We start from the raw sequence: 27661 nt of genomic DNA on the forward strand, positions 1-27661 counted from the left end.
CCAGCACCACCACCACCACCACCACCACCACCACCACCACCCCTAACAAAGCAACAACAACAGAAACTCAACCACACCTGCTGTGTCATCTGCAACCCGTGAGTCCACCAGGAGGAGGAAAGTGAGTAAGTGAAGCAATGATTTTTTATGGGCAAGCGTGAAAAAATCAATCCTTCCAAAAAACTAGTAATCTCGCATCAAAATATTTAGTCACTACAAAATAAATTGTTAAGTTTAGTGATATTATTAAGCACTGGGTACAACCCATCTATCTTATGCTTAACAGAACATTGGCTTAAAGAACAGGAAATAGCTCTTTTCAATCTAGAAAACTATACAGCAGCTTCATATATTAGTAGAACCACCCATGCAAATGGATGTAGCTGCATCTGTGTGCAAAATGGGCTATTGGGTGAGGTAAAAAATTGATCATATTTATGTAAGTTAAGTACTATTAAAAAGAATTTGAGTGCTCTGCCATTGAAATTGTACTGTAATAATTAATGTCTATGGATCACCTGGCAGCAAATTAATAATATTTCTCAATAGTTTAGATAAAGTATTAAACAAGGCTATTAAATCAAAATTGAAATTAGTACTGTGTGGGGACTTCAACATTGATTACCTTAAGGATTTTAAACAAAAATGAAACCTTCAATCAATATTCACCTCTTTCAACATGAACAATACAATCATAGTCCCTACTAGAGTTTCTGTAAACAGTGTCACCGCAGTTGATTATATTGTCACAAATATTCAATCAGAGACTTATGCAGTAAAATCTGCCAAAATCAATTTGTCTGACCATACAGAACAAAGTAATTTGACTTACTTCTTTCTTGCTAGTGCAGAAGAACTAATTAGAGCTATAAAAAACCAGAAAAACAACACTAAGGTACAGGATGTTTATGGGATATCAAACATGCTTGTGAAACTGTCTTCTGCCTTCATAGCTAAGCCAGTGGCCAAAGTATTTAATGAGTCAATGGCAGAGGCGGTGTTTCCAGAAAGCCTAAAAATTGCAAGGTTGATTCTTCTTCTTCTTCTCCTCCTCCTCCTTCTTCTTCTTCTATGTGATCAGACCCAGTGGACCACACGCTGCTACAAGTTTCCTTCTCCATTGTATTCTGTCCATTGCTGCTATCCATCATCCACACACATATATTGATGCTTGGTTTAAATCTTCATGGCGCCCTTCCCTCCAATGCTTCTTGGGTCTCCCTGGGGATCTCTTTCCTGTAGATGTGAAATCTAGGAGCTTCCGAGGATATCTGTGATCTTTCATCCGGGCCACATGGCTGGCCCACTACATTCATTTGGCTTTGACAGTTCCCGCTATGCTAGGCTGCTGGTGTAGTTCCTCAAGCTCCTGATTGTGTCTGATCCTCCATTTCCCTGTGTCTCCATCCAAAACCAGACCAAATATCTTCCAAAGCAGACCGAAGATCTTCCGAAGAACTTTTCTCTAAAAAATGAGGAGCTTATGGAAGTCCTGTCTCCAGATACTCCATGTCTCAAGGCATATAGAACAACAGGCTGGATCAGGGTTTTGATATCTGGACCGAAGCAGTTGTGCTAGGCTGTGGTAAGATTGTTTTCCTGCTAGTATTCTGGCATTGATCTCTGCGTCACATGACGTGTTCTCAGTGAAAAGTGCCCCTAGGTATTCAAATTCATGCACTCTCTTGTAGGACTGGTCTCCCACCTGCAGTGATTGTAGATGACCAACAGTCTGACTTTGACCATGCATCATAACAAGGTACTCACCCTTGGCTTCATTTATGTTTAGCCCAAATTTGCTGGCAGCCTCGTTTAGTGCTCTGGTCATTTGCTCCAACTCCTCTTCAGGTCTAGAGAGTAAACAGATATCATCTGCATAGGCTAAGTATGCCAGTCTCTTTCCTTTGATTTCAATCCCTTTGTTCTCTTTCAAGGTCTTGCGTACAATCTTCTTGAGGGCATAGTTGAACAGGATATGGGACAACATTAGATGAAAAAGGAAATAAATTTTACTCAGATACAAAGAAAATTATATACGGTCTACTGCAAAGAACCATGCTTGGGCCATTACTCTTCTTGATTTTTGTAAATGATCTTCCCAATGGCATCCAAAATAAGACCATCCTTTATGCTGATGATACCAATATTGTGATAAAGGGTGCAAATTTAGAAGAATTTGCTCTACACACTGAAGGCATTCTTTGTCATCTTGACACATGGTTTTGCAATAATAAATTATTACCAAATATCTGTTTTAAAAATAGCAAGACTGAATAAAATTTGTTGGAATTAAAAATTAATGACAACAAACTTGAGCAAGAGAAAAGTGCAAAGTTTTTGGATTCTGCATAGATGACATGATCACAGCACATCAATATTGTATGTCATAAGCTCAATTCAATTTGTTTTATTACCAGGAAGGTAAGTGAAATTGTCAACATGGAAACCCTGATAAAATATTCCATTATATTCTATGGAATTGAACTTTTGGGGAGTGCATTAACTATGAATGACATCTTTATTATACAGAAAAAAGACATCTGCATAATGACAAGGCAAAAGTGGCGTACCACTTGTAGACCAAAATTCAAACACCTGAACAACTTAGCAGCAGTAATATCTACATTTACAGAATTCTAACACTCACAAAAAACACAGTAACCTCTACCAAACAAATAAACATATACACCAATATGAAACCAGTTATTGCTGGAAACTACAGTTAACTCAGCATCAAACCAGCCAATATGAGAAAGGGATTACATACATAGGAATGGTCTCTATAACTGTCTTCCAAATGTCATTAGGCAAATGGAAAGCATAAATAAATTTAAAAATGTATTAGACAAACATTGACAGAAAATCCATTTTATTCAATGCAGGAATTTTTTGGTCAAAGCAAAGTTATGAATAAATGAATGTATGATTATAAACTTTTATGATTATAGACTAACATGATTATAAACCTGTGTGATTTTAACATGCATGATTATTAATCTGTATAATAGTATTAATTTACAACTATATATTAATTTGTAACTATATACGCAAACTTTAATGACTCTCAACTTTCGTGTATAGGACCCGACAGTGCCTATACGTAAAGATACAACATGTGTCAACTGTATTACACCAATACGGCTGCTGAATAAATAATAATTATTATTATTATAATTATAATAACAATAATATAATTTTGAACATGATGTTTGCTTTGCATGTTACGACTAAATGATTGTGAAAATTGACAGACAGCTTTTTCATCTTTGATACAGCATGTGACATCAAAACAACATCATGTTTGCACAAAGTCTTGTAAACTGTGTAGGTTACACTCATCAAAAGTATTTTGTTGCTAAGGGGCCTGCACACATTCAGTATTTATTGGACAATACAAGATTCTCAAACCCTCACTGTACTGAAGTGACCTTACACTATCAATAAGATTGACAAAAATTGTAAGTTGACAGCATGATTTTAGAAGTTAAGATGTCGAACAGCCAAGAGAAAGTGTGTGCTGCAGGTACATTATCTATAGCTTGCAAGCAACAGAAAACAACTAAGAAGAGAAAATAGGTCCGAGATTGGTTGAAAAAAGGAGCAAATTGTCACATGTTAATTTACTGACTGAAATCAGAGTCATGGACCCAAAAGATTTCATAAATTATTTTGCAGAGAGTTCTGCATTGTATGACAAGTTATTAGTACTGATAGGAGATAAAAGAGAGAAGCAAAATATATTATTGAGAGAGGCAGTTGCATACATCAAGAGGTTACGAGTAACCCTGAGGTCATTCCAATGCTGGAACAAGCAAATTAGTAAAATTCTGTGGAAACCTGTAAGCCATAGTATCTGCCTGGCTACGACCTGCTCAGGCAATTAACATAAAACCTTTTTTTTATGCTTTGTGGTAATTTGGTGAAATTGACATGCATTTCACAGACCTCTTATAGCAATCATTGTAGATACATGAAGCATTTATTGAAATGGGAGTGTTTTGCAAAACTGTTGTGTAATAACAATCTGCACTATATTTTCAAATTAACAAAGGAGTCAATGTCATACAGAGTCCTCCGTCAACCATCCTAAAGTGGCATATACAATGATTACCCTTTCATATGCATATTAAAATTCTTTTGCATCAAAACACTACTTAAAAAATTGAATCTTAGGTATGATATACACAATGGCAAATTGAAAAAAATAAACACTGCACACTAATGCTGTGTATCTGGTTCCTGAAGCTCATCAATATTTCTGGAAATGACAATGTGTCAATACATGCCCTCAGACGATCAATAGACAGACACTTGGACAATATTATCGAACATGTGAGGTGCTCTTTACAGAGTATTTCACAGTTTTCATTGTAGAGTCATTGACACATTTTTGTGTTAGGAGACATTTGCGTGCGCACTGCATTTTGTTGATGCAAATAGTGCATTTTCTTTGCAACTTAATTGTTATTTTGGTGTTATTCTCATGTTTATGTTTTACTGCTGCAGTATGTTCTGCAGTAGCCGCCTAAAGTAATATTTTTTGTTGGAGTATCAGTTTTTATCATTCAAAATTACAGAAATTTAACTGCAAGCTAACACAATGAAATACTGATAGAGTTCTGGAAGAATTCCCACATTTTCCCCAGATTTCCTGTTTCCTGATTTTGTGTAAGATTATACTTCTTGACCTTTTGTCTGCTGTGAGCATGTATACGTGTCCTGCTCTGTCATTCCCCAGGTTTTTTGAACATCTACACACATGCCACTTGGGTTTTCCTACAGTGCTATGGACATACGAATGCATCCTGAGAAGCCGGCATCATTGCTATTATCATATAACTTATGTGCCTCATTGGGTGCTATCATTTGCAAAAAAGACTTGTTTCAGTACCTTCAATTGTTCATGAGATATGACAATTTTTATGATCACGTCATTCATGATGCACAGGTATGAGAATGGGCATGTTTCACGCAACTGTCCTTTAGATATAAAACCCAACAAATCAAAAACGAAATGAGATAATCTTCTGCTCTCAATTTTAAATAAAATTTTGATGTCTTATCTATATTTCGTTCACTGCAATGTATGACCTAAAATCAATCATATGCAAAGTTTATGCAATGCATAAATCTTTAAAATTTTGCACAATGTTTTACTAAATTTGATACAGTACTGTAACCATAGCATATAATGAAAAGAAATTCAGTCTTATCAAGCAAAAATATCAGACTACAAGATGTGCAAAAATCAAACTTTGAGACCTAGTAGTTTTCTTTAAAAAAACTCTGTATGAACAGAGCAGGGTGTTTGGTTCTCAACTGTCCCTGGATATAAAACCTAGTAACTTGAGAATGGAATGAGATATCGTTCTGCTCTCAGTTTTAAATAAAATTTTGAGGTCTTATTTACATTTCATTCACTGCAACATATGAGCTAAAATCAAACATACACAAAAGTTTATAGAATGAGATTTTACCTGTACAAATTCTTTAAAATTTTGTCCAATGCTTTACTTAATTTGATCCAGCACAGTTATTAAGATAGATAATGAAAAGAAATTCAGAGGAAGATATCAGACTGTAAGATGTGCAAAAACTGAATTTCTTCAGCTATGGGTTTTCGAAAAATCTGATGATAAATATCTCATATCGGCCAGAACGCCATCTCTCAGCACAGACACCAGCATTTGGCAAGTAGTACAGTCATAACAAAAGCCACCTCAGCACAGATTTCAAAGAGCACATCTGTAACAGTGGAGGGGTTAATGAGTAGAGTGAGAGCATTTTAAATTTGGTCAAAAACTACATGAAATATTGACAAAAACATTTTATTGCCCCTGGAAGCCATTAGATATGTGACCTTCGATGGGGTTTGGTGACTGTGCCCCAGGATAGCCATGTGGTAATATAGGTGCTATGAGAAGAAATGGCCAATGACCTCACCACAGTGGTAACACCAGTCCTTGTCAGACCACCTAAGGTAAGTACTGTCAGGCTTGGCTAGCACTTAGATGTGTGATTATCCCAGTCTGCCAAGTGCTGTCAGCAAGCAGGCTGTGCTCTGCCCAAATGAGGCAAACTGAGGTGCTACTCAACTGCTGAGAAGTAACGGCTGCAGTCACAAAAGCTGACAATGGTTGGGAGAGTGGTGTGCTGACCATGTGCCTCTCCATATACACATCCAGTAATGCCTATGGGCTGATGATTACAGAGTGGTCAGTCAGTTCCATTCATCCTTCCGAGGCTTGCTCAGACAGAGTTCAGTTTATGAGAAGACACACCGAGTTGCAAGCAGCCACATAGACAATGAAAATAATAGCTAAGATGTTAAATTTGTTGTCTTCTTCTACAAACTGGTAGGGGTAAGTGAAATGATGATCATTGGGATGCCGAAAAGTTGGGTGCAGAAGGAGAGGAGACAAATGACACAGTAGTGGAAAGGAGAATATAGGACAAAGATTCTAGGATAGGCCAGAAAGGTTTGAGAACTACAGGTATACAGAGTGAGTCACGTAAGATGTAACATCCCTTTTATTTCGTGAATGGTTACACATATCTAAATGAGGTTTCTGGCAAATGTTACAAGTGTCAAGGGGCATGTATGTTTTTGTGTAGTTAACGTTTTTAGGACTGGTATCAATGGAGATATTGAAGCAAGTATGTTTTTAAATGGAGCCAAATACTTTTTATAACTGCATTTGATAGCTCTGGAGAAGACAATTACAGTAGTATGGCATTTGTTAATGTTGATGCTGAAATCTGTCATACAAAAATTTGATAAATATCCAAGAATGTGAGAGCATGGTGGCTGGAAATGGCATTTGCGGGGAAAACACTGTCAAGCAGGGATCTCGGATCAGGCTGCATGGTTGTATACTGTAATGTAGGCCTGTGCTACAAGACCAAAGCTTTATTTCCCTTTTAACCAACTTATGTCCTAGATGCAGGTTCACCTACGGATGTTGTATATGGGAATATGACATAGGTTTGAACTGTAGGTATCACAAAGGGCCTAGGAAAACTATTTCACATTTGTGCATCCTTCCAGATTTACATGAGCTGAAGCAGAGAAATCAATTGTTTATTCTTCAAAAATTAGTAGGTCTTATACACTGCAAAAAGCAACTACTGCATTAAATATGTAAATTTTAGAAATAAATACCTGATATGTCTTTTCTTGTGCATGGCTGTTTGCTTCTTAGAGGTAAAATACATGCTATCGAACAACTGTCTCTGCCTATACTTCTCTGAATTATATCATATGGGATACATTTGTTGAACTAAACATTTTATTAAAAATGCTTTGGTGACCACCTTTATGTCATGAAATAAATGTTCTTCTTAACAAAATGCAATTTATGCTGAATGTTAGCACAAAATGACACTGTTACTAATTACATGCAATACACGGTGTCAAATTATTTGACATTGCAATGCAATCTCATACACGAGTAAATGGAAAAACACTTTACTAACAATGGTTTTGTAACCACAAAAATCACATAACATAGACTCTGTCTTCCAAAAAACTAACTTTATCCTTTATTTAAGCATGTGTTCAAACTGTTGACCATGGACTGAAAGGCCATTCAAAAGAATGATTGAGAGACGTAATTACAGTGGATGATATGGTAGAGCATGCACTGGTAATTTGACAACACATATTATCTGGCATAGTTGGATCTTTGTCATAGACTGCATCTTTGTGTGCTCCCCAAAGAAATAAATCAAGAGGAGTCAAATTGGGGTACCTCACAGGGCATTTGACAAGAAAAATTCCTTCTATCCAATCTCCAGGACAGTTTTCATTCAGTATTTGCATTGCAAGATGGGATAAGTGAGCTGGACAACTGTCCTGTTGCAGCCACATTTACTGTCAAATATCCAGCCATAGCTCTTCTAGAAGAAGTTCTGAAATGTTCAGCAGAAAGTTGCACACAAATACCCATTTATAATGCCTGACATGAAGTAAGGTCCCACAGTGTAATTTCCTATGATGCTACACCATACGTTTATGTTCCATAGCTGTTGATGTTGCACCTGATGAAGCTGGTGTGGATTTTCACCTGCCCAACAGTGCATGTTATGCAAATCTGCATTAGCACAGTTAGAAAATGTTTCTTCATTGTCAAAGAGAACACTCTGGAAAAACATAAGGTCATCTTTCAGTTGCTGTACAACGTTCAAAATCACAGTCGTTGAGTGCTGATATAGTGACAGATGATAGGAAAGGAAATTCTGTCAACACAGAATGTGAATGATTTTTGTCTGGCTGATTCCACATTTCTCGGCAATATGTCTCATATCACTGTGCAGATACATTAGTGCCATATCCAGAACAGCTTCTTCATGTTCTCTGTCAGTTGCTGTCTTCTTTCTTGTCCTCTTTCTGACATTCAAGCAGCCTGTCCACACTAGTGTCTTAATAATTTGTACAACTGCCTGGTGCATTGGACATTGGTATCCTGAATAGATAGCCCTATACTGCTGGGCTGTTCTTACAGTATTTCTTTTACTTTCACTATATAAAACTGGTATATCAAAATTCTTCTCATTGGTGTACACATCTGCATGCAACAAATGTTGAAGCAGAAATAAGTGGCTTGCAGTGCAGACATGTAAACAGGCAAATGTGTTGACATTCTGACACAACGTAGCATGAGAGCTCTGGTTGGCCTCAACCACTAACATTTGCTGAAAACCACATTTCAGAATGTATAACCATTCACAAAATAGAAGGAGTGTTGCACCCTACATGATTCACCCCGTATAAATGTACGTAAGTAGTTGCACACATGCTGTGGAAGTGAACCTGTTAGCTGCTAGCAAAGTGATGCAAGACATTAGCTCTGACATGAACTAACATGTGGCGTACCATCCTCCTGGGTTCTACAGAAGACCAGTTGGCTGGATACACCATCACCTTTGGTTGTATATGCTCTTACTTCTATACTGTAGTTGCAGAAACTTTCCAAGTTTCTCATCATGAACTTTTCATCTTGTGTGACTTCTTCTGTAGGGGGTGACATTTCTGAAAAATAAATAAATAAATAAGACATTACAAGATTTCAGTACACTATACAGATAAATACTTTTGCATAACTTATGTTTACATTCTGCCAAATTGTATAGAAATTAACCCTTTTGCGGCTATGGGCACATATGTATTTCTGGCAGTTAGAATGCCCAGAAGGTAATGGGTGTATATGTATTCCCAGCAGATAGAACATCGACAGAAATATGGTCACTTTTACACCCAACAGATAGGAAGGCCTGATGGCTAAGGGCATTCATGCATGCCTGGGTGTGGGAGCAGTTAAATGTGGAAAACAGAATGGTGACGCTGTTGTCTATGATTCAACATTCCTACTGATCTGTATTTATCTGCTTTTCCTTGCAGTGTTGGAAAGCAGTACAGCTCTTAACTGCTTCTTGCCCCTTTCTGCTTATGAGTCAATCTAATAGATGCAATTTGATTTTGTAACCTACACGTGACAAAAATACAAACATACATAATCTTCAGGGCATCAGTTATTCCAATGAAATGTCTCGGATGTTACAAAAGCAGGACAGTGTCGCAGATATGTGCAGTTTCTCAGCATCAATCGATGGCAACCAGACCAGAAAATTGCGCATTGGCAAACAAATGAAATCTGATTTTCTAATCTACAAAGTATTCACAAAACAAACACATAAATGCTGAAAGGGCAATGAAGTATCAGATACCACAAAAGGTAAACTGTGCAGCAAAAGCAGGTGCAATTTCTCAACAATTTTCACTTCCTCTCAGGACAGAAAATAGTATGCATGGCCAAGTAAATGTAATTTGATTTCCTAATCTACAAAGTACGCATGATACAAACAAACTTGTACACGAAACTTCCTGGCAGATTAAAACTACATGCCAGACTGAGACTCAAACTTGGGACCTTTGCCTTTCACAGGCAAGTGCTCTACCAACTGAGCTATCCAAGCACAACTTGCAACCCATTCTCACAGGTTTAATTTCACCAGTACCTCTTCTCCCATCTTCCAAACTTCACAGAAGCTCTCCTGCAGAACTTATAGAACTAGCACTCCCAGAACAAAAGATGTTGTGGAGACATGGCTCTGCCACAGCCTGAGGGATGTTTCCAGAATGAAATTTTCACACTGCAGTGGAGCAGAGGCGAAGGTCCAAAGTTTGAGTCTCGGTCCGGCACACAGTTTTAATCTGTCAGGAAGTTTCATATCAGCACACTTCGATGCTGAGTGAAAATTTCATTCTGGAAACTTGTATATATCCTAAAAGGGTATGAATTATTCTACTGACCTGACATATCAGATGTTGCAAAAGGAGCACAGTGCAGCAAAATGTGCAGTTTGTCAGTAATACCCACTGCCAAGTGTAACAGAAAATGATTCAAGTTTTGGGTGCCTTCACTAGGAACTACTCACTTTAAAACTACATGCCTTGAAATGTATTTGTGTGATGGTAATGAGATTTTAATACACTATAGCCACATATAGTGGTACTGTAATTATCAAGCAACACAATTTACCAATCCCTCCCAAAAGAAACTTCTTGTCATTTTTCTCAAATTACCTTTTCTCAGACCAGGATAACCATACAACAGAAAATCTGGATTAGTTTTAAGGCTGTCTTTTTTGGTTATCAGAAACTGGAACCACTGTGACTGTTCAGTATGAGATTCATTTTATAAAGTGTGTTAGTGAAGAAAGGTTCTACATGTGTTGGAATGTGCGAACAGGCTGGAATGACCACAGCCTATAGCCGCTATCAGTTGGACCAGCTGCCCACTTTCCAGGCACATGGTATGCTCACTCCAGTCAGTCAGCTGGGCAAGCAGTTCGCTCTGCCCTCGCTTTTCCTCCATATGGTGATTCAGCTGTGGTCTAGGAAGCTTAAGAAAAATGTCTCAGACAGCATTTTTTGGCTATAAGTGTGACAGACCCAAATGGTTGCAAAGCCTTACTCCTCTCATAGGCTTCACCTAAGGGGTATCAATTACTGTGTCAACTTGCCCCTTTACAAGAACCAGCATCTATTACTTTTGATCAGGTGTAGTTTATCATCCAACTACCATTGCAAATGAATGCATGTCATAGCAGTGCAAGTTGAATTCTACCAATGCCGCAAGAAACCACAGCGCAAGTTGAATTCTACCAATGCCACAAGGAACCAAACCGATCATGCAGGGCCTGGAAAGCCGAACTTCACAGCCTTAGCCCATAAGTGTCATTTCATTATTGATGCCCACAATCAGACTTATGCAAACTCTGTTGTGCATGACAAAATTATCTGTTTAGCTCCGGACAAGGAAGTGCTCTAGAAAGCTTTACTTTGTGTAAACCACACATTGGCAGAAGTTTTGAAAATAGCACAATCTTTCAAAGTTTCTCAGGCAGCAGGTGGGCAAACTGAAGCATGGGGTGATGTGGCAGTAGTGCCACAAGATGTGCCCACTAGGAAGAAAGATAGCTTGTGTGGGGGAACAGTAATGGTGGTGGTGGTAAACATGCGAGTACAGTACCGAGCAGACCAAGGCTGGCCCAAGCACCAGCACCAGTGTCCGTGTTCTCTGTTTCCATCTTGTATTTTCCGTTTTGTCCTGTAGGAATATTTGGCATGCCCTAAACGCCTCACTACTTGTAATGCTTAACAGAGGGGAGGCCACATCGCCTCCATGTGTTGTTTACTTAAGGCTGCTCGGGATATGGACATGGACATAAACTCTGTGGCTCCAATTCTTGTGACTCCTCCCAAGCAGTTTATCGAGTTATGTGGTTTGTGCTCTGGCTACAAGTCAACACAGGTACTGCAGTGAAATTCCTGAATTCTCAAACACAAGTGAGTTTAGGCTCACCACCATTGGCAATGATCCATTATAACAAACAGAACATTGTAGTATTTGGACAATTTGCAGCAACTGCCTCTTATAAGTCAGTGGTTCATTCCATTACATTTTTGGTGGTTGCTGATGCCAGTGTTGAGAACTTGTTTGGGATGAGCACACTTCAGGCATTTTGATTTTCTGTCATTGACACAGTTCACCTTGTAGCCAATCAGATACCGTATTCTCAATTGGAAACACTTTATGAGGGGTATTCAGACTGGTTTTCAGAAGGTATATGGTGAGATACAAATTTTTCAGCTCACATTTCTTTGAAATCCATGGCTCAGCATCATTTTTGTCATGTGTATCCTATTTGCATTGACTTAAAATATCAACTGGAATCAGAATTGGACAGACTTCAATCTCTAGGGGTGGTGCAACATGTTATGGCTAGTGAATGGTCTTCTCTGCTAGTTGTAGTTTGGAAGCCATCAAGGAAAATTCACCTCTGCAGTGACTTCAGTGCTACTGTCAACTAGGGCTGTTGATATCTTTAAAAATATCTGGAATCTGATATACTGATTTTTTTAAAAAATATCATTATCAGTCTTCAATATATTGAAAAATATTATTGATATATCTCCAGAAAAAAATATCAACATACTGCCCAATAAAAATATCGGCTGTGCATTTTAAATATACTGCCAGTTTTACAGCTGCATATTTAAGTATCGATTTATTGTTAGACATTCTGTAAATCAACAGGCTAGCAGCATATGATGTGCTATTTTTTCACATTGGAAATCTTGTCACTGCAGTCACACCCCCATTGAATACTCGTTTTAGTCTCCATCAGTATTTGCACCTTCCTTTTGGTGTGGCTAATGCCCGTGCAATTTTCCAATGATTTTTAGAGCAACTAAATATGCCTTTTCTGGGTTGCATTAATTATCTGTATGATATTTTTGTCACAAGCTCCTCCACAACTGATCACTTTAAAAATTTTTGCACTGTGTTTTCTGTCTTACAGTCTGCATGCTTATGGTGTAACCTCATGAAATCTCAGGTTTTTCAAACTTCTGTTGTTTATTTGGGGTTCAAGGTTTTTCAGACTGGGATTTGCTCTCTGCCATACCTCATTACTGCTGTTACGTCCATATCTCATCCCTCGTCCATGAATGAGATTCAGGCTATCCTAGGGAAGATAGACAACTACTTTAAATTCTCTCATTACACAAGAATCTACCTTTTCCCTAGTGCCCAGACTGCGGATGTGTTTTTAAAATGTTGAAATCCAAACTACTCTCAGTCCCTTTTTTAGCTATGTTCTGTCCGGACCAGCACATAGTTTTAGCGACTGACGCCCCACATTGTGGCCTCAGTACGGTCCTACAGTATGGCTTCAGCACGGTCCTAGTGCACACCGATATGCTGACAGCTCTGAATGGCCTGTTGCTTTTGCCTCTAAATCTCACACTCTGGCCGAGCCGTGTTACTCTGAGGTGGGAAAAGAGGATCTTGCCACGGTCTATGCTCTCAAGGAATTTAATGTTTTTTGTATAGGTCCCATTTTCACCTTATTACTGACCATAAATCCTTGGTTTCCTTGTTCAACCTTTACGTTTCCTTGCTTGATGAGGCAGTGCACCACCTACAACATTGGGCACTGTTCTTGTCTCACTACAATTTCGAATTCCATTTTCGACCTACATGTAAACAATCCTGCCTTCTTGTGGGTTCTGACCCTGACTATATCATGAAGAATAGCTTTTTTTTTCCATCTCGATACTGAAATGCAGGCTGTGGTCAATGGTTTTCCAATTACAAGCTCGCACATACAGCTGCCATTGTCACCAACCCAGTTATCCACAAGGTGGTTTGGTTTGTTCAACAGGGCTGGGCATATAAACAGCAAGGTCAGGTTTTGTATCCCTGCACAACTATTTTTCCTTATGATATTGCTTCTCTGTTTTTGATTTTTTTGATTATGCTTTGCTGTTGTCAACGGAAGACCTCTCTCCTAGAGTAGTCATTCCTGCCACATTATGGTGTGAGGTTCTACACCTTCCCCACTAGGGCTGTTGGTGAGTTTTGTGCATGAAACTGTTAGCTAGAAGAAATGTTTTTTGACCAGGTATTGATTACAAAATTGTCCGTTTTGTCATGGCAGTGTGCCTGACAACAGAGAGCTCCTAGGGCATCTCTGTCCCCTTGCCCACTCCAGCTCACCCTGCCAGCCTCCCCTTTGAGCCTATCATTGCCTGCCATGGAGGAGCCCCCATCCCATTTTCCTACTCTACATGCGGCACCCTAGCACCAGGCTGTGGTCCATTTCCAGCCCTGTTGTTCTGGTCAGGCCGCCTCTGCCGGCCTCCTTGCCATCATCTCCCCAGTCATCGTTACTGGTGGGTCCAGCCCCATCTCCTCCACACTGGGACGTACCTGCTGTTGATGATGATAGCAATGGCATCCTCCCTCCTGGTGCTGTTGTTGTGTGTCACACGGGCCCAGCACCCTCAGGCGTCCCTGTGTTCTGGCCCTGTGCTCTGGTGCCTGCCCGGCACATCTTTCCACCCATGCCACTGGCACTGGATGCCACTTCTGCAGATTCAATGAATGTGTCTCTCGTCAGGCTGCTGGCATCTCCTCCGTCACCTGGGACCCCTTTTCACACATGGGAGAGGTATGCTGTATCTGCTACAAGTGCTTGTGACTGTGAGTGTGCAGAGTATGGCATTGCTACACGTGTATACTTAAATGAACCACCAACTACATCAGTGCGGGCCAGCTACTAGAGGCTGTCTTTAGGAATTGTGCACATGGAACAGTCTTTGCTGCACTGTCTTCTGGCAACTCACACTTATACATGCACAGAGCAGTGCTGACTCACTCTCACTATGTTCTTTTAGCTTTTACCACTCAAATCAGTTGTTTTGTATATGCTTGTATGCTGATGTTGTATCTACTGTACGATTCTTTTGTCTTGTTATGCATGAAGTCATGAGAGGCCTATTTGCATTATTGTTCAGAGGTTTATGAATAAAGCTGTATTTGTGTTACTTGGATCAGTTTTGTGCACTGCTTGATTACTACACTTAGTATCACAAGATGTTTATCTTCGTGCATCAGCCAATGATATTTCCAGCTCCTTGGGCACATTTTGAGAAAGGAAGGGGATAATTTAGAAAAGGGATAATTTTAAAAAATCTTCCAATGGAAAATCAACTCAAAAGACCATGAGGAAGATCAGCAAGCAGATAGTTGGATAAAGCAAAGAAGATTACCAGCCTACCACTTCACATATTAAGAAGAGCTGAAGATTACTGTAAATGGAGATGTCTAGTCGAAGATTCAGTTACTTAAGAAATGAGGTCTTGAAATTCAACAATGAGTTAACCGACTAATGGTGATGAGATGCTGCCATCCAATGGATTTGATTGAAAGTGCTAAACTGAAAGAGTGTGGGGGGGAGGGGGGTTACTGGGGACTATGGCCTTATTTGGTGCACCTATCTTACTACAGCTAGAAATAGACTCCAGTTGGATAGAAACAGGCAAAGAGTGAGAATACTTTCATTCTTTAGTACACACTGAATATTCTGGTGGGTCAAAAAGGAAACAGGCAGTATCTTTAACACCATTTGCAGACTGATAATTGTACAGCTGCCACCAATCACAAAAGTATATAGCAAACAGAACAGCAATTTATGCAGACAGAAAATGATGAATCACTCTGGGAAAAAACTGTGGATTAATCAGAACAATGTCATCTGTGTACATTACATTTTGTACAAAAAAAACCACAACACATATGTGTTGTTGAGGAATGTGTTAATGAAGAATTCAAAGACTGACTTGCATATAATATGAACACAAAATTTACCATGAAAATGAAACTATACCGAGATACAGGTAGAAAAATTTAGCTGTTTGCTAAGCGGAGTTGACACAAGCAAACTATATATATACTTGACAACATTGGATTGATGAACATTAGACTGTGGCATAAGGCATGTTTCTGTGCCTAACATTTCATCCCCTATTGCGAGCTACATCCTCTGAGGCTACAAAGATATAGCTAGTTTATTTCCAAATGTATAAGTTGTTCAGCTATCATATATAGTTCAGACTCAGAACAGCCTTCATCTAAAAGAGACAGAAATGGCTTCGAGGATATAGAAACAACAGGAGTCAGATGGGGTACAGCCTGAGAGAAGAATGGTACCTGGATAGAAACAAGTGGAGAGCAGTCATAAACCACACATGGGCAACTGGAATGGAAACCCAATGATGATGATTAGACACACAGACAATATATCTTCACTACTACTACATAGTCTTGCCACTCGTATTCAGCCTCCGGCATTTCATTGCTTATTTTTAAGCCACATTTAACATGGAAATTGTACATTTTTAATGTATAATGCTACTGCTGATTGTCATGTCATTCAAATGATAAACACAGGTCATTTAATATCAGAAATTAGTTTTACTAGAAATCAAATACTCTTGAAAAATCAAGTTTTCCAAAGTCATTAGCAATTCTTTTCATTACTTTGATTCTTTTCAGTACATCTATGCTGTCATCATTGGATCTTGTAACATTATTAGTTGTACATGCTTGTTACAATAATGACAGTCACATAGTGATGTTATGTTAAATAAGCAAGATACAATGATGACAGCATAGATTTGTAAGAACGGGTCATAGTAATACAAAGAATTGCTAGCGATCTTGGTAAACTTGATTCTTGAAGAATAATATAACTTTCAGATCACCCCCAAAGTAACAGAATGTTTATTGTTACTTACCATCCCAGTCTGCTAATGAATGGTAAACAACTTTATATCCTTTCAAAATTCCATTTATTTCTGTGGCTGGTGGAGAGGACCACATAACCATGATGCTTTGTGAAGTAAGTGCCGTACATTGTACATCAAGAGGTGCTGCATCAGGAACTGGAAAAGAAATTACCACAGCCTAATAATAGAAAATCCTGCTTATAATATGAAATCCTGTCTTTATTTTAAACAAACAATTATGTGGTAATTTCTGAAACATGGAGTAATCAAACATTGATTTTAATTTCCAGCAACAGTACTCATCATTAACAACAAAAGGAAACAAATGATTTCATTATCCTGTGTGCAAGAAAAAATCAATTTACAGCTTGCTATTTCAATGCTCAAGTTCACTAATTCATTTCTTTATATTTCTAGATGGAACTTCTAATGCAAATCACATAGATCATAGATTTCAGTGTAGGTTACTTGAATCATATATTTTGTACCTGTTTATACAATGTATTTCTGCTTTTCATTACAACAAACTTTAGCACATCATAATAATCAAATCTGTGTAAAGAATTTTTCTGATCACCTATGACCTGTTTACTTATGAGAGGTACTCGCTACAACTGGTTTAAACACTATCTTTATGGCATGCAATAGAAAGCAATACATATTAATGAGTTTGTGGGTGAAGCTGATAATAAACCCCTGGTAGCCCTGTTGTCCACTATAAAGATTGTCTGATTATAGCTGGTGTGGTTGTGGAGAAATGTGTGTTTGAAGTGGTAGCCATCACATCTTGGTGGTCATCAGGACATCTATCTCTTTTGCATCAATGTATTTTTCAAGGGCAGAAAATGAGATAGCTCTCTAATGTTGTTGGGATTCTATGAATATGCTCTAATGTCAATGAATTCTCAAATGTTCTTGGAAAGAACTTGGGAATAGCACATATTGCATAGATCCACACTTTAACAAACTTGCTTTAACCAATGAATTGCGCAATACAGTACAGGATATAGGAACAACTAATCAAAAAAGTGCATCTACATATAGGCAGACACTGTGTAAACAAATAATGGTTAAGTGAGTGAACAAAGTTAACAACAATGACATAATTCAACAATCAAATCAGCAAATACTGAATATAACAAAAAGGTAAGAAAAAATATTTAAATCCATTGATACAGTGACAAACTATGATAAAAGTGTAAACTTCCCAACTGAAATAGTAAATTCACTTGCTTTCTCTGAATGCTCTCACAAAATTTTTCTAAACCACATCACGTAAGTGTAAATTTTAAATAAAAATTGAATCAGTATTCATACTATGAATTCAACTCATTTCAAATAACTTACAATTCAGGTTTAAAAGCCACCAAATTCTGGTAATATTAGTGTACAAAATGGCTATCAATGAAGCACAATGGTAAACACTCGAATGTTGTGCAGTGAATTTCACAGAACTGCATTTCTCACATTCGAATGACTGTATGTCACATTGTGTTTCTTGAAGTTTTCCAGTGGACCACATGTTACATCTTTTTTTTTTTTTTTTTTGAGCAGGCATCCGGGATATTATTAATTCTTGTTCCAATATTTTGACTGAAAACCTTTAAGTGATAATAGTCTTATCTCTGATGCAAGCACATTTCCTCCACAGTATTGTGTAAAGGTCAATTCACAGTGGCCATCATGTCACATCCTGTCAAAACATTCTGCAATGCATTTCAAATGGCAGCATCCACACTGGCCATCCCAGCCTATCATGTCACATCACAGCACCAACAAAGTTTCTTGGCAAGAAAGTTTTGATGGCTGATGTCATCCACCTGTTGTTGACCCCCAGACTTATTTCCTCCTGATATATGGCCATGTGCAGATATTCGTGTAGTTGTGGTTTAAGCGGTTAATATCAGATGTCTTTCTGTTCATTATTTGTTATAAAACTGTTACATTTTGTTCTTTTCTTAAAATTTATAATAAATAACGAAAGATTAATTGAAGCAATGAGGCAGCTGTCTCTTTTGTATGACATGAGCATACTAAATTACTTGCCCTCTGCTAAATTAATAAAGTTGATTTTCATACATACAGTACATTATTTAATATTTTACAATGAAACACATGCAATATGGCTGCAACTTGAAGTGAGGAAAGTACTGTGGATAGAATCAAATTGCTTAGTAGGTGGAATTTATTTGTATATTATCAGACACTTGTAGCATTTCATAAAGAAATTGCCTGCAACCTTAAGACACTGTTAGTTGTTTAGCTAAATATGCATTTGTGATGGACTTATTTACTGTTAAGTAGCTCTCTGGATTCCGTGTGAAACAGGTGGAATTTATTTGTATATTATCAGACACTTGTAGCATTTCATAAAGAAATTGCCTGCAACCTTAAGACACTGTTGGTTGTTTAGTTAAATATGCATTTGTGACAGACTTATTTACTGTTAAGTAGCTCTCTGGATTCCATGTGAAACAGGTTTGCAGGGACCAGTGGTAAATATTTATGTGTTTTCATTAGCTTAATCCCAGTACAAATAAGGCATTTGAACAATTAAAAGCCAAATACAAGATGCAAAGAAAACCAGTATATCTTCACGGGAAGGGTATTGAGGGAGCTATGGCTATTGGACAAAAATATTCACTGGACTAACAATGAAACTTAACCTTCAAAAAACCAATTTCTCACAAGATGTAATGGCAACTCATAACACTGCGTTTCTTTTAGTAATTATGGGTGCAATTTGATGATTCTAAAATATAACATGAAGGTTCCTCATCCTCAAGCTCCTTGTATAGTGTATGAAATACCCTTTCTGTACCACATAATGATATTTTTCAACCCACCCTCTTTTTTGTGTTGTTTTGCACTTCTGTCTTCCTCTCTGATATAAGAGCTATCCCTGCAATCTGCAAACCATATGAGTCCAATAAATGTCATTTTTGTACAAATGTAGACTCAAATATTCACTTATATAAGCTACCATGTTGTGTATGTCCACTTTGCACATAAAAAGTAAAAACTGTTGAAAATCAACTATCGAATACTGCAATTTCCATGGTGGGGGATATTGACTTGAAGTGCCACAACACAATGGACAGTGTGAATATATGTTGATGTGACAGTGCCATGATGGATAGTGTGAATTGGCCTTAAGGCAATTTAAAAATCTACCAAGTGACTCACCTTGAGATTGGCTGAAAGGTTTTCAGCTAAAACATCAAAACAACAAGAACGAGTGCATGCTAGGACAGTTGACGTTTTTAAAAATATTCAGAATCCGATATATCAATATTAAAAAGAAATCATTATCAGCCCTCAATATATTCAAAGAAAGTATCAATATATCAATGGAAAAAAATATTGAAGTACTGACCTATAAAAACATTGCCTGCACGCGTCTGCAGATTGTAAATATATTTCCAGTATTAGACCTGCATATTTAAGATTGTCACATTATTAGATACTATGTATATCAACAAGCTAGCGCCTGCCTATTCCTCTCAGAGCTAGAACTCAAAGGAAAACATTGCACATTCACACTTGGCGATAAGCAGTTTGCTAACAATGGTAACTGCATGTAAGTGCACAGTAAAAGGTGTCTGATAGGTCTGTCATTTCGTTTCATCACATATCAGATTTGCCAGGCACATTTCATGTTGACATCCCTGTTTTTTCGTTTCTGCCAACGCCAGTGACCCAGCAGTGGAATTGTCAAAATTGTGTGGTGAAGTTAAATATTGCTGTTTCTGTTGGTAGTGCCCAAGTACCAATCACATCAGCATTTCCCCTCACATGCCTCCACCCACTGCCAGTACCAATCTTGTCAGTCAGATTTTTTTTCATCATTTTCAGCAACTGTTCTTGCTACTTGCATTAAAAATTGTTTTCTAATACAACTGGTGAGCTAGTTCTTCACATCAGAAATCTTATTGTTCCATTCACAATGCCAGCCCCCTCCCCAAAGCAATCAGGAAGTGATGAAAGTTCAAAAAGCAGTAAGACTCTTTCACACAATGAAATAAAATTATGTTCTACTACAATTTCAAATACTTATAGAAAATTGGGAAAAAATATAAAATAAAAATATCAGCACTTGATATTGCTGTTTTTATATCAATATATTGAGGGAAAAAATATCACTGAAATATACTGATATCTTTTGAAAAAAATATCTATATTTTATCAACAGCCCTAGTGGATGCCCAAAAGATGATGAAATATATGTAGCTTGTTTGTGTGTTGGACAACTACAAAACTTATTCATCTTTGCGCCAAAATGCAGCAAATATAGTTTACATAAATATCCTTTGAATATTTTGGGTGGTATACAAATGAGATTATTTAGAAAGGAAATGGAAAAATAGAAAAACCAAAACAGGTTCTTCTCAGTGTACAACACAGAATATGTTGTTTTCCATAAAAATATTTGTTATTGAGTTTTCTAAAACTCTGTGTTATGAACGTTTTGATTCTTAGCTTTACTAAATGTTTTGCCAAGTCAGTAGAGACAGTGTGCTTTGTAAGTAATATTAGCTCTTTTACTAAAGGGAACAGTGATGTTGATTTTGAATTCTAGCCCTATCTAAAATCACTAAGCAGGTCTAAGGCTTTCATTTAGTCCCTTGTTGACCAGTCTAGTTTGGCAGTTGAAAATAGCATAGCGAAAGCTGAAGTGCTAAATTTCACATTCAAGAAAACATTCACACAAGAGAATCATACAAACATACCATCGTTTGACCAGCAGACAGACTCCAGTATGGAGAGCTTAGTAACAAGCATCCCTGACATAGAGAAACAACTGAAAGATCTAAAAGCACATAAATCACCAGGTTCAGATGGAATCGCAATTCACTTCTATAAAGAGAACTCTACAGCATTGGCTCCTCACATAGCTTGCATTTATCATGAATCTCCCACCCTGCAAAAAGTCCCAAGTGACCGGGAAAAAGTGCAGGTGGTTCCAGTACATAAGAAGGGTAAGAGAATGGACCTGTAAAAAAACTTACAGACCAATCTCCCTAACTTCAGTTTGCTGCAGAATGCTTGAACATATTCTCAGTTTGAATATAGTAAACTTTCTTGAGATGAAGAACTTTATGTCCACGAATCAGCATGGTTCTAGAAAGCACCATGCATGAGAAACTCAGCCAGCCCTTTTCTCACATGATATACTGTGAACTATGGATGAAGGGCAAGAGGGAAATTCCATATTTCAAGATTTCCAGGAAGCACTTGACATGATGCTCCATTTCAGGCTGTTAACAAAGGCATGAGCATATGGAATAAGTCCGCAGATATGTGAGTGGCTCAAAGACTTCTTAAGTAATAGGACCCAGCGTGTTATCCTCGATGGCGAGTGTTCATTAGACACAAAGGTATCATCAGGAGTACCCCAGGGATGTGTGATAAGACCAAAATCAGTTTATGGAGGGTACAGAAAACCCAAATCTGGATGACTAGAGGGGGACTTGAAGTGTTGCTCTCCTGAATACAAAACCAAAGTCTTATCACTGCATCATCGCATTCAGTATAAATAAAAACTAAAAGTTTGCATTATATACATAATAACAAACACAAAAAGCAGTATCACACTAAAATAAGGGATTATGGCACAGATCAAAAATTTTTATAAACAGTTTCTAAGGGTATCATTAGGTGGTCTCCCTCCATACTTGAGAAGTCAGCGGGTCTGGTCTCTTGTCCAGTTCCTGGTACTGTCAGAGACCATTCCTTGGTGGGAGCAATGAAATGGGGTGCACTCATTCTCATTATGCCAGCTGAGGATATGCAATAGAGAGCTGGCAATGGTCAAGATAGGAGTGTGCTGACCCCACATGCTTCACACAGCATCCAAATGATGCCTATGACAGAGGATGACCCAGTGGCTAGTCAGAATTGCACAGTCCTCAGGGCCACAGCACAGATTGTTAAATAGCCATTTGGGATGGAGAAAATATATAGACCTTCAGAACCAAGGACTGATTATTTTTTAAAACTGTTTGAGAATTCCTAAGGACTTTTCTAGTGTGTAGCAATAGTAGGTATTGATGATTTTTTAATGGGATGCTAAGTGGCAGAAATCATCAAAAGAAAGTAGATTGCCAGTGTTTTGACAAAAGTGGTATTATTAGAAATTTAGATCTATTTCAGACAGCGAAATGCAGTGAAAGGAATAAGTTGAAATCTTTCTGAGGCGACTGCTTCAGCATCCACTTCAAATTAATCAGTAGAATAACAAGCAGGAATATGAAATCCAGTGCTCTCAAATGTAAATCACTGCCTTAACTACTGTACACCTCATTTGGCAATGTTAGTAGTCTCCTCACAAAAGTAACTTGAGTCATACAGGGTGTCCCAGGAGGAATACTCAATATTCCAGAATATGACAGGAATAATCATTCGAAGTAAAAAGGTCTAGTAAACATAGGCTCCAAAATGCATACATTAAGAACTATGAGTACTTGTTCATCTTTGGTACTGTGAAACAAATCTCTGCTACTGTATGCTTCCTGCCTGCCATATTTTGGGAGGAAGTAGTGAGGGCCAAATCAAGAAAATATTATCTAGGAAATGTGGACTCTAACATGCTGTGTGACTTAGCCTGCTGCGCTCCGCGCGAGTCACGTGACCAGGGCTGTACAGTGGTCGCTACGCCAGGGTTATCCATCGCACCAAGCCAGGCACAGGAACACGGGCCCTAGTTTTACTAGGCCCGTGTTGCTCGAAAATCCAACTTATCAGCGGAAGTGACGTCACGATAACAGGCGCGTGACGTCTTATCAGCGCTTCCGCTCCCGAGGCAGCTGCAGGCTCATTGCCTGGAGCCTCGCCTCAGGGAGACAGGTTCTCTCCTTCCACCATCGTGTAACAGAGGTCATCCACGGACTCGCCATACTCCAGCTTCTGAAGAAGCTATTCTCAAGGTTGTACACCAAGAAGCCCATGTTACAGTACATGTAGCATAGCAAGGAAGCTGTGTGTCTCAAAATACATAGTCGATTTCTTGCACGAGCATGAGCTGCACCCCTGTCATTATTCTTTAATGCAACACCTGTGTCCTGCAGACTGCTGTCTGCAGATGCATTTCTATGACTGGTTCCTACAACAGCAAGAAGCCAACGATGACTTCATAAATGCTGTAGTATGGCAAGATGAAGCAGCGTTCACTCATGAGGGCATCTCAGTATGCACAATGTCCACCACTGGTGTGACAATAACCCCCACATTGCTCATGACCATGGATACAAAGTTTGCTTTGGCATCAATGTCTGGGCCAGACTATTGGAACCATGAGTTTAGGTCCCTACTTGTTGCCTGTCCGGTTGACTGCATGAAATTATCATGCATTCCTCTCAAACTATTTGCTTGGTGCACTGGAAGGTGTTCCCTTTCTTGTTTGACAGAGGTTGTGGTTCCAACATGATGGTGCACCTCCACACTTTGGAATTAATGTGTGATGGTAATTAGACAGAACATTTCCACAGATATGGCTCAGATGGGGAGGTACAGTTGAATGGTTTCTGCATTCACCTCACATAAATCCCACGGAAATCTTCTTGTGGGGATGCTTGAAGGAGACATGTATTCTATTCTGCCCACACAAGTGGAAGAACTGATAATGTGTGTTCATGCTGCTCTTTAATCTGTGGATGCAGCCGTGTTGCAAAGAGTCCAGAGCTGTATGATCCGGTGGACTGTGCATTGTTGGGTTGTGCAGGGCACTGCTTTGAGCATCTGCTCTGAGAACAATGTATTCTTGTGTAAACATCATTTAGCCATTAATATGAAAGTTAATATTCTCACTGGTTGCTAATATGCCACATCTAAGCAGATGTACCGCATGTAATATAAACGATGAGTAGATGTTGAGTTACTTAATTGTGCAATCAGCTTTATAATCTCAAATTGATATTGATTTTGTAATTATTCTGTCCTATAACAGTTAATTTGTTTCAACTGTCTGTTACAAAACACTGTGCTATGTAAATATCTGATATGTGCAGCTTACGAAATCGTGTATACTAAGGTATTATACAGCACAATGAAATTGGCAAATAAAAACAAATACGACTCGACCTTGACCTACTGCACACTACCCCAAAATGCTGCCCACTCCACCAACTGCCCAGCACTGCTCATATATACTGACACAGGTAGTTACTGTTTGCTGATCTTTAATGTCCATTTACTGTCAGAAATATGCATAGGATGAAATGTTGTAAGAGACATTTCTGTATTGCTATTATATGAGGAATCATGCTGTGAAGTCCAGATGCGTGAATTTTTCTTCACCCTCAAAAATCTGAAGCTTTGGCATGCCTGAGGCTAATGCAACACACATTAAGATGGCAGATTACTGGCCTGAGAGAATATGATGCTTCCATCAGGGACATTGCTGCTCATGTGGAACAAAGTATTTCGGCTGTGCAACAGGTATGAGCAGAGTGGTTCACAGAAGGTGAGACAATCGACAACTCATCAGAATGGCATTGAAGGGCAGATCTGCATCCTCCTTGACTCTGGCACATCAGTAGAACAGTGTAACACATTGTACACTGTCAGGGGCGAAAATCTGCTGACATTTATTAAGGCATGGGTTATGTGTTGTTGTCCACTTCTGTGCCTAGCTTTGACAGATGTGCAGAAACATGCTAGGTAGCGATGGTGTATGGAACAACATTATTGGGAACAGGGAGAGCGTCAGATAGTGTTTTCAGATGAATCCAGGTTCTGTTTGTTTGAAAAGGATGGCCACATTTTGCTTCACCACAGACAGGGGGCTGGCATCACAGTGACTGCACTCACACAAGATACACAGTGCCAACTCAAGGCTTTATTGTGTTGGGTGCTATAGGGTACAACCATAAATCACAGTTGATGCATGTCCAGGGCACTGTGACCTACATGAATGACATCCTGCAACCCATACATTTTCTGCACAATACCCTAGATACCATTTTTGAGCAAGACAATGAATGACCACATGTTGCTGCATGAAGATGTACCTTCTTGGTGTCACAGGTTGTCAGCCTTTTGCTCTGGACTGCCAGATCACCACACTCATTGCCAAATGAAAAAGTGTAGGATGTGATGAAATGACAGCACTGTGACCCAATGCCAACCACCACAGATGAACTTTGGAACCAAGTGAATGCAAAATGGGTGGCTATACCACAGAATGCCGCCATTCAGGCCTTATGTGTGTCAGTGCTGCCACGCATGGAACAAGTTATCAGTGCCCTTGGCAGAACCTGTGTCTACTAGGCAACAGCACACATGCTGAACCGAGGTGACTGAAACGCTAATCATTTCTGCAGAACATGCTAATGTACAACCTATGAATATGAATGTCCTATCTACAGTTGTTCAAGGTGTTCTGTTTTTCGTGAACATGAGTGTGCAATCAACACATACAGAACACTATTGGTCTGAATAGGTAAATAGATATCTCCACACAGTCTTGTAAGATTTATTCTCATATCAACTGCAGTATGACCATTCCCACTAACATGTGTAACAAGTATGTAGGTGTTATTTTCAGTTTTATTGACATATTATTTGTATTTTCTCTGTCCAATAAAAGAATTGTTAAAATTCTCACAATTGATTTTATATACAAATATTATACAATGTGCATAGGCCTATACTAATAAATAAAGGGCAAACTTTGTCAGCAAAAATCTCAAAAAGTTCTTGACTCAATTACTACAAATTTCTACCCAATACTCTAATAAGAATTCAGACAGGGACAGGCTTTATTTTTTAAAATAATAGCAATAACAACAACAACAACAATAATAATAATAATAATAATAATAATAATAATAATAATAAAGGGTGGGTTTCATATCACAATTGACTACAAGAATGAAAGAAATGTGTGTGGTGTGAAAATGTCCAGTTTCATTTTCTTCCTCACAGTCAGTGTTAACTATAACAGTACAGCATGTAAACTACACATAATTTGGCTTAACAATATACAATGGAACACTTAACATATTTGTATAAATTTGTTTCCCACATCCTCCTTGATTTACTGCCAATGCCTGTGCTGTGTTCTTCTCTGTCAAGCAGAACAACTAGTCTGTCTCTGTTGAAGTACCACTCATTCTTCACATTTTGCTGTCCAATATTACTATTAATGTGAATATCACACTAGATTAATGTGGGACTGCTTTGTTTGAATCATTAGATAAAAGCTCACATCATAAAACATTTATTTGTAATGAGTGCAGACTGGATTATATGTAACACAAAAACCTCAAAATAACCATTAAAATGCATGTATGCATGAAAAGTGTCGGAACATGCAAGATCAAATAATAAAAAACATATTAGTTATTGCATGTGACATATCTCAAAGTTGAACGTGTGCATATCGATTGCAAGGAAGAGCATCTGTCATGCAAAAATCATGACATTTAGAATGCTGATCTCATAATCTGTATACTTTGTGGTAGAGGTTAGGCAAAGCCAGTTTTGAGAATAGTTTTTAAAAATTGCAAAAAGAAGATCCACACCATGTTTCAAATACTGTTCCTTCTTTGCTATTGATGTTGGTAATAAGCATATGCAATACAAGCTAGTTGTTGCAAAACAGTCGATATGCACAGGTCCAACACCAAGATATACTGCACGCAGAGGGGCATGCACAAGAACTCTGTAATATTTTATTACAAAAACAACATACAACCAGGAATTTTTTGAACAACATTAACATTTAATTAATGTTGCTGGACTAAAGTAATATTTACAAATTATTTTACATTTTGCTCCTATTGTAAACGTAAATAATCTGATACTGCTAAAAATGTTTTGTAGTAAGACTGTGTCTACAATAATTCAAAACATTTTTATAAACAGAAAAGGACCGTCCTGCATCAATTGATGTAATTGGACAGTATCTGAAATTGGGTGCTGTGTTGCACTTATTGTTTCTGACAAAAGTTCATCCACCCCATTAATAAAATTATAAGTTTGGGACAAGTAACCTTATGGGGGTTACAACATACTTACATG

General features: G+C 38.2%; 1 protein-coding gene across 1 annotated transcript in view; it reads right to left on the reverse strand.

Annotated features, from left to right (window-relative positions):
• Window positions 1–23287, reverse strand: part of LOC124722745 (Down syndrome cell adhesion molecule-like protein 1 homolog) — a 65311-nt gene extending 42024 nt beyond the window's left edge. Inside the window, exons 1-3 of the mRNA XM_047247886.1 lie at window positions 23227–23287; window positions 16649–16795; window positions 8876–9031 (exon numbers count right to left, since the gene is read on the reverse strand). Coding sequence (XP_047103842.1) covers window positions 8876–9031; window positions 16649–16739 — 247 coding nt within the window. The 5' untranslated portion in view covers window positions 16740–16795; window positions 23227–23287. The remainder of the gene's footprint in view (window positions 1–8875; window positions 9032–16648; window positions 16796–23226) is intronic.
• Window positions 23288–27661: the final 4374 nt, after the last annotated feature.

This window comes from Schistocerca piceifrons, chromosome X (assembly GCF_021461385.2).
Source record: "Schistocerca piceifrons isolate TAMUIC-IGC-003096 chromosome X, iqSchPice1.1, whole genome shotgun sequence".
Taxonomy (NCBI): Eukaryota; Metazoa; Arthropoda; class Insecta; order Orthoptera; family Acrididae; genus Schistocerca; species Schistocerca piceifrons.